At 37.3% G+C, this 7,159-nt stretch overlaps 1 protein-coding gene across 1 annotated transcript; it reads left to right on the top strand.

Annotated features, from left to right (window-relative positions):
- The first annotated feature begins 1,122 nt into the window (after positions 1-1,122).
- Prps1l1 (phosphoribosyl pyrophosphate synthetase 1-like 1) lies at positions 1,123-2,686 on the top strand. The gene has a single exon (XM_005377343.2). The coding sequence runs from the start codon at positions 1,473-1,475 to the stop codon at positions 2,427-2,429; it is 957 nt and encodes a 318-aa protein (XP_005377400.1). The 5' UTR covers positions 1,123-1,472; the 3' UTR covers positions 2,430-2,686.
- The last annotated feature ends 4,473 nt before the right edge of the window (positions 2,687-7,159 follow it).

Below are 7,159 nucleotides of genomic sequence, written 5' to 3'. Positions count from 1 at the left end.
ATGTATAATCTGTGACTGATGCTTCCATCATATTTATGAAATAGCCCACTCACTGTTGAAATCTTTGGCATCTATGGTCCTTCTTCCTTCCCCACTACTCCAACCTGAAATACCTTGTGGAAGCTGTATACTTAAAATCCACAATCAAATGATTAACACATATGTTTTATTCATCTTTTTATTATAAAAATAATAAAAATTCAATACTACACTAATAGTTGGCAGTATAATGTAGTAGTCCTTCATTTTGAACTCCCCACAAACTATACCCCTCTTCAAAGGTAATCATTATAAAAGGGACATCTATACTTGATACCTGGAATATTACATAATTTAAATATGTAAATAAAATACTATGCATATTTTTGTGACTACCTTTTTTGTCTTTAAAAAATATCTTGTGACATTTTCATCTCATTTTATATAAATCAATCTCTTCAATGGTTGCATCAGATGGACAATAAATTATTTGATAATTTACTTACTGATCAACAATTGCTAGTTTCCTCGATTTCACATTTATAAACAATTCAGGTGTGTTTACTGGTCATTTGTACTATCTTATACCCTAGAGGTAGTATATAACCTTACATATAAGAGATACAGAATATTTGTTGAGTGACTTGATACAACAGCAAACATCATTATCAATATTTTTGTTTGGTGCTTGTGAATATTTCTTTGAAAAGAATGCCTAGAATTAGAAATGATGACTCAAAGTTCATGTGGAAAATTACTCTTGCAAGACCTATATGTTTACACATTCTATCAGAAGGCATTCTCTATCTTATAATTTCAATTTGTGTGGAAAAAAATTAGCATTTTCTTGATTACTAGCATTTTTTCATATGTTTATTGGCCAATTATTTTTCCTGTTCATTGTTTTTTGGTTTTTTTTTTTTTTTTTTTTTTGGTTTTTCTCCGGTACCGGGAACCGAACTCACGACCTTGCGCTTGCCAGGCATGCGCTTTGCCGCTGAGCTAAATCCCCAGCCCCTCCTGTTCATTGTTTACGTACACATTTCCCAAACCTTGTTCATCTCTCCACCCCGAGGCGCTGTTGAAGGAATTCTGTCTAAGATAACACTCTCACATACTTTCTCCAGTCTGTAACTTACCTTTTAAACTTGTGTGTTCGCGCTTTGTGGAAATGTTTTTATGTATTCAAACTGGTTTAAGAAGTCCTAGGAAATGAATAAAAGCATTGATAATAGTACCAATAATAATAATTCCGTGGACTGGAAAGCACTGACTCTTTAATTTAGAAGTATGTAGCGCACGCGAAAAACAAACTCTGAAGAAAAACATTGCAAAACAACCCCGTTACCTATAGCACTGCGCATGCGCACCAGAAAGACCCGTAACTGCCTGGAAACAACCGGAAGTCATTAGAGTCTGTGGCCTGACTTCCGTTTCAGTTTCGCCGGTAGCCGCGGCCAGTGGCGTAGGCTTTCCTGAGGTGTTTGACCAAAATGCCGAATATCAAAATCTTCAGCGGCAGCTCCCACCAGGATTTATCCCAGAAAATTGCCGACCGCCTGGGCCTGGAGCTAGGTAAGGTGGTGACTAAGAAATTCAGTAACCAGGAGACGTGTGTGGAAATTGGCGAGAGTGTGCGTGGCGAGGACGTGTACATCGTCCAGAGTGGGTGTGGCGAAATCAACGACGGTCTGATGGAGCTTTTGATCATGATTAACGCCTGCAAGATTGCTTCTGCCAGCCGCGTGACGGCGGTCATCCCGTGCTTCCCCTACGCACGGCAGGATAAGAAGGATAAGAGCAGGGCCCCGATCTCTGCTAAGCTCGTTGCCAATATGCTGTCCATAGCAGGCGCAGATCACATCATCACCATGGACCTACATGCTTCCCAGATTCAGGGCTTTTTTGATATCCCGGTAGACAATTTGTACGCGGAACCGGCTGTCCTGAAGTGGATCAGAGAGAATATTCCCGAGTGGAGAAACTGCATTGTTGTCTCGCCTGACGCTGGCGGAGCGAAAAGAGTCACGTCCATAGCAGACCGCTTGAATGTGGACTTTGCCTTGATTCATAAAGAACGGAAGAAGGCCAATGAAGTGGACCGTATGGTGCTGGTGGGAGACGTGAAGGATCGGGTGGCCATCCTTGTGGATGACATGGCTGATACTTGTGGAACAATCTGCCACGCAGCTGACAAACTTGCCTCGGCTGGGGCCACCAGAATTTATGCGATCTTGACACACGGAATCTTTTCTGGCCCGGCCATTGCTCGCATCGACAGTGCATGCTTTGAAGCAGTGGTAGTCACCAATACCATACCTCAGGAAGATAAGATGAAGCACTGCTCCAAAATACAGGTGATCGACATCTCCATGATTCTTGCAGAAGCCATCCGGAGAACTCACAATGGGGAATCTGTTTCCTACCTGTTCAGCCATGTTCCTTTGTAACAGAATAACATAGGTTATTCTATTTTAAAATAAAATAAGGTAAAAGAAAATAAACCTTGCCCGGCACAGTATTTTTACCTTGCTATTTCATGAAAACGTCATCAGAAGACCAAGTTTGCTCCAGGGTGGCTTTCTACATCCTGTTATCAGGTACATTGATGTTTATCTTAAATTGGGGAAAGGCGGATTGAGAACTGGCCGGGTAACCTGGCCAGGTTGTCTCATTCTCGGCTTTTTGATGATTTTGTTAGCCCTTCAGTTTTAACTAGAGCCCAGATGCTGCAAGACTTCAGACCATGCCGGGGATATAGCTCAGCGGCACAAGCGCCTGCCTAGCAAGCGTAAGGTCCTGAGTTCGATTCCTGGTGCCAAAAAAAAAAAAAGACTTCAGACCTGGAAATATTTGAAACACACCAATGTGTTACAGGTTCTCCAAGGTCTGTGCTACATTTCAGAGAGAATCATTGGAAACCCTAAGAGTAGTTCTCCTGCTTGCTGAACTCAAAAAATAGCAAGGGCGGCTAGGCATGGTGGGGCGGCCGGGATGGTGGGGCATGCCTACAATCCCAGCACTTAGGAGACTGAAGCAAGAGGGTTGTCCAAGTTCAAGGCCAGCCAAGGCTGCATAGTCCAGGCAAGCCTGGACTACGTATACAGTGAGACCCTGTCTCAAAAAAAAAAAAAAAAAGGCAAGGGCAAGCAGCTTTTGTCTTAAGCAGGCATTGGGATCTTAGGAGGCAGCAAATGCTGCTTGAGAAGATGACTAATGTAGCATCATCTATTTGGAAACTATCCTGGTCTCTTAGCTTTACTCCCAAGTGTCTTTACTGTTTCCTACCCAAATACCCAATTGAGCCGAAATAATATGCTGTAGTTTTCTAGAAAGCAAACTTCCTGCTATGTAATGTCTAATAGTTACACTAGATGTTTTTGCTGTAGCTTAATCTCTATTTGTTTAATATCACCATAGTACTGTAGTAGCATTATAGTACCTTTTGATTAATTAAATATTTCATTTTCATCTTCCTACCTGTTTTGATTGGCTTCTCAAATGACCTGGGAAATTTTTAAGTGATGTTATTATCTCTCATAAAGGAAACAAATAAAAAATCTGTATATGTATGTGGAAAGAAAAAGGCACCAGTCCTAGCAGGTGAAATTTTCAGCTCTTAAAGGAAATAGAGTTCCTACAGGGTAAAACAAAAATATGAAGTTATTCTTATTGCTGTCAGACTTCTCATTTGAACTACTAGATGATAAGCAAATTGAATAATTTATTTGCAGTTCTAAAGGAATATTATGCTAAGCATGGTGGTGAAAGCCTATAACCCTATAACTTGGAAAGCTGGGGCAGGAGGATTTCTGTCAGTCTGAACTGCATAGCAAGACTATATCTAAAAAATACATATATCTATGTATATATATATAAATTTATATGTTTATAATATTTTTGTACCCAATCATTCAAATTTGAAGGCCATACTAAGACATTTTTAAAAAATTTTTCAAAGACTACAAAATTTATCTTCATGGATGCTTTTCGTGAAAGTATTACCCAAAATTAATAGAGATAAAAACATATATACCACCAAAAATACATGAAATAAAAGTGATGATTATAAAAAGTGAAACTGGTAGAAAAAATAATTTTCATGAAGTTATGAAGATTATGGTAGATAATAAGATTCAGCATATGCTATCACAACAAAATAGATTAATCTCCTAGACAAAGTTATGAAGATTATGGCAGATAATAAGATTCAGTATATGCTATCACAGCAAAATACATTAATTTAATCTCTTAGACAAATTATTATAGTGAGTAGTAGACACAATCTCAAAATATACTGTTTATAAGACATATCTGTAAAACAGCCAGGTGTGGTGTTGCATTCCTGTAATCCCAGCACTCAGGAGGCTGAGACAGGAGGATCGCTGTGAGTACAAGGTCAGCCAGTACTACAAAGTAAGTTCAAGACCAACCTGAACTGCATAGTAAAACCTTGTCTTAAAAAGACAAAAAAAAAAAAAAAAAAAGTAAAAAAAAATTGGATATAAAAGAATGAAGAAAAAAATATACCAAGAAGAAAGAAAAAAAACTTTCAGTCAAAAGTGAAATGTATTTTGCTAATTAAACTAACCAATATGTTACAAGCATCGTGAACTTTTTTTTTTAAGATAGGATTCTTAGTATGTTGCCTGAGGATGGCCTCAGACTCTCAATCCTCCTTCCTCAGCCTGCAAGGGAGCTGCAGTTATAGGAATTTATCCACCATGACTAGTTTACTATCATGAATCTATATGCACATAAAACAACAACATCAAAATTTTAAAAACAGTACAATATAAGGAGAAATGGATTATATGCAATCATTATAATCATTAGAGGGAAATTTTGACAAAACTCATAATAAAAGATACAGGCTTGAAATTATATAGAAATTAAAAATTCACATTTATAAGCATGCATGAAGTATATATAAATATTGAAAATATAATAGGTCATAAAAAATCTTGAGAAGTTTCTAAGAAAGAATTTACAGTACATTGACCATATGTAGTAAATTGGCTTTACTATAATCATTTTGGCAATATTGGGGGCGACAATAAAGCTCAGTAAAATAGAAATAAAACAAAGTTTACTTGACATGGTAAAATCCACTGAGACCTTTGAAGATATATCCAATGATAAACTATTGGAAACATTTCTATTAAAAACAAATTTTTAAGTCAATGATAAGGAGCAGAGAGAAAGAGCCAGTAGCAGTAGCAGAAAAACTTTTATTTGCAGATGTCATGATTGTCAAGAAAACAATCCAGCAACCAAAATTATCAGAATTCTAAAGAGTGAGTCCAGTGACTGAATGTAAGATAAATCATTGTCTTTCCTAAACAGAAGCAAAATATAATTTAAAAACATAGCTGAAATGTTTACATAGCATACAGCAATAAAAATTATGACTAGTACTAAACTCCAAAACTGTAGAATTTGTGTGATAAAACATTTATTAAACAATATAGAAAATACTTGAGTAAATACATTATGAACATAGGTAGAAAAAACATTACAAACCTGATGGTTTTCTCAAACCATCTAGTCAGTGTAAACCTAATTGAGATCCTAACAGGATTTGTTTTTAGAAAGAGAACTTGACAAGCTTTTCCTTAAAGTTCATCTGGAAAACTAAGCAAAAAAAGTCAAGATCTTTTTGAAAAAAAAATGTATCACAATATATAAAATGTAAAGTTACAGTAGTGAAATGTGGTATTGATGCAGGATTGGATACATAATATTGTAGAGTTTAGATTCCTGAAACAGGCCTATGTGTACTTACTGGAATTAGTACATACAGGCCCTATTTAATGGAGGGACTGTTACTGGAAAGAGGCACATAACTGAATCAACTCTATAGGAGAATCACTATCATAGAGTCCCTGTGGAGATGCTTTCCTGATATCCTGCCTTGGCAACCATTCCTGCAGTCTACTCAGATTCTCTGAAGTGGGGAATGACCTCTTACCAATGTTTCTTGCTATCTCCATAATTGGAGCTCTATCCAGATCATAGTCATAGTTATGATGGGCTCCTTAATGTCTGTCAATATCAATGTCTAGCATCTTGATGATTTTAACCTTCTCCTTCTTTGGTATATGTGTGTATATATCTATCTGCTCCAGGAGATTACAGAGAGACAGAGACAGAGGCAGAATTTTACAAAAAAAGGCATTAAATCAAATATATATATATATGTGTGTGTGTGTGTGTGTGTGTGTGTCACAGGTAACTAATGCACTAATCAATTAATGGTGCTGAAAAATTGGATATTACTTGGGAAACCAAAGTTATTTTACCTCATCTGTAAATGATGCACAAAATAATTCCAGAAAGAATGCTTCTAAAAAGCAGATTTGAAAGCACTGGAAGAAAAGGTGAAGTAATTTTTATGCTCTTACAATTGGAACATCCTTCTTAAGAAGTATATAAAACCCACAACTCATAAGACTGAGACATGACTTCTGGGATTCCACAGGTGGGAATGGGGTGATAGAGACATTCAGGTGCAAATGTATGCTGCTTTTGAGAGAAAGGAAATTGACACCAAGGTAGAGCTGTGAAGAGTGCTGCAGAAGCCACTGAAGGTAGCCTAGAAGCTGGCTGAGCTGTTGCCATGGGCTGAGACTGATGAAGTCTTGCTGCAAGGCTACAGGCTGCATATGTGGTCCTCGATGGAGGAGAACTGTCTTAGTCCATTTGGGCTTCTATAACAAACTACCTTAGTTCGGATGGCTTTGAAATTTATTTTTCATAATTCTAGCAGATAAATCCAAGATGAAGGTGATGGCAGATTCTGTAGTTAGTGAGGATCCCTTCCTGATTAATGGACCTCTGTCTTCTTATTGTGTCTCCAGATACCAGAGAGGTGAGGGAAGTCTCAGGAGTCTCTTATAAAAGTAGTAAAAGAAGATAGCACTTTGTTGATTTGAGAGATTCTTGGCCTTGCTAGATTGCAAAGGATGCTAAATTTAGGAAATTTATTGCTGGGAAAGCATGCTGTGAATAGAAAGCCAAGGGTGTGTCTGGATATCCTGTTGCTGAAGAAATTAGGTGTGCAACTTGTGATCCAACCAGCCATCACAGCAAAAGGTAGTAATAGAGACTAAATAGGCTAAATAGAGTTCTAAATAATCAGTTATGATACGCTTTGGTTTATTATTTAAAATTGATATAA

Source organism: Chinchilla lanigera, unplaced genomic scaffold (assembly GCF_000276665.1).
Source record: "Chinchilla lanigera isolate Chin_1 unplaced genomic scaffold, ChiLan1.0 scaffold00009, whole genome shotgun sequence".
Taxonomy (NCBI): domain Eukaryota; kingdom Metazoa; phylum Chordata; class Mammalia; order Rodentia; family Chinchillidae; genus Chinchilla; species Chinchilla lanigera.
The sequence above is the reverse complement of the archived record's forward strand: the minus strand, read 5'-3'. Positions and strand labels throughout refer to the sequence as shown.

Excerpts from the sequence above, each read along its gene's own strand:
- Prps1l1 (XM_005377343.2), top strand. The coding sequence starts at position 1,473 with ATGCCGAATATCAAAATCTTCAGCGGCAGCTCCCACCAGGATTTATCC.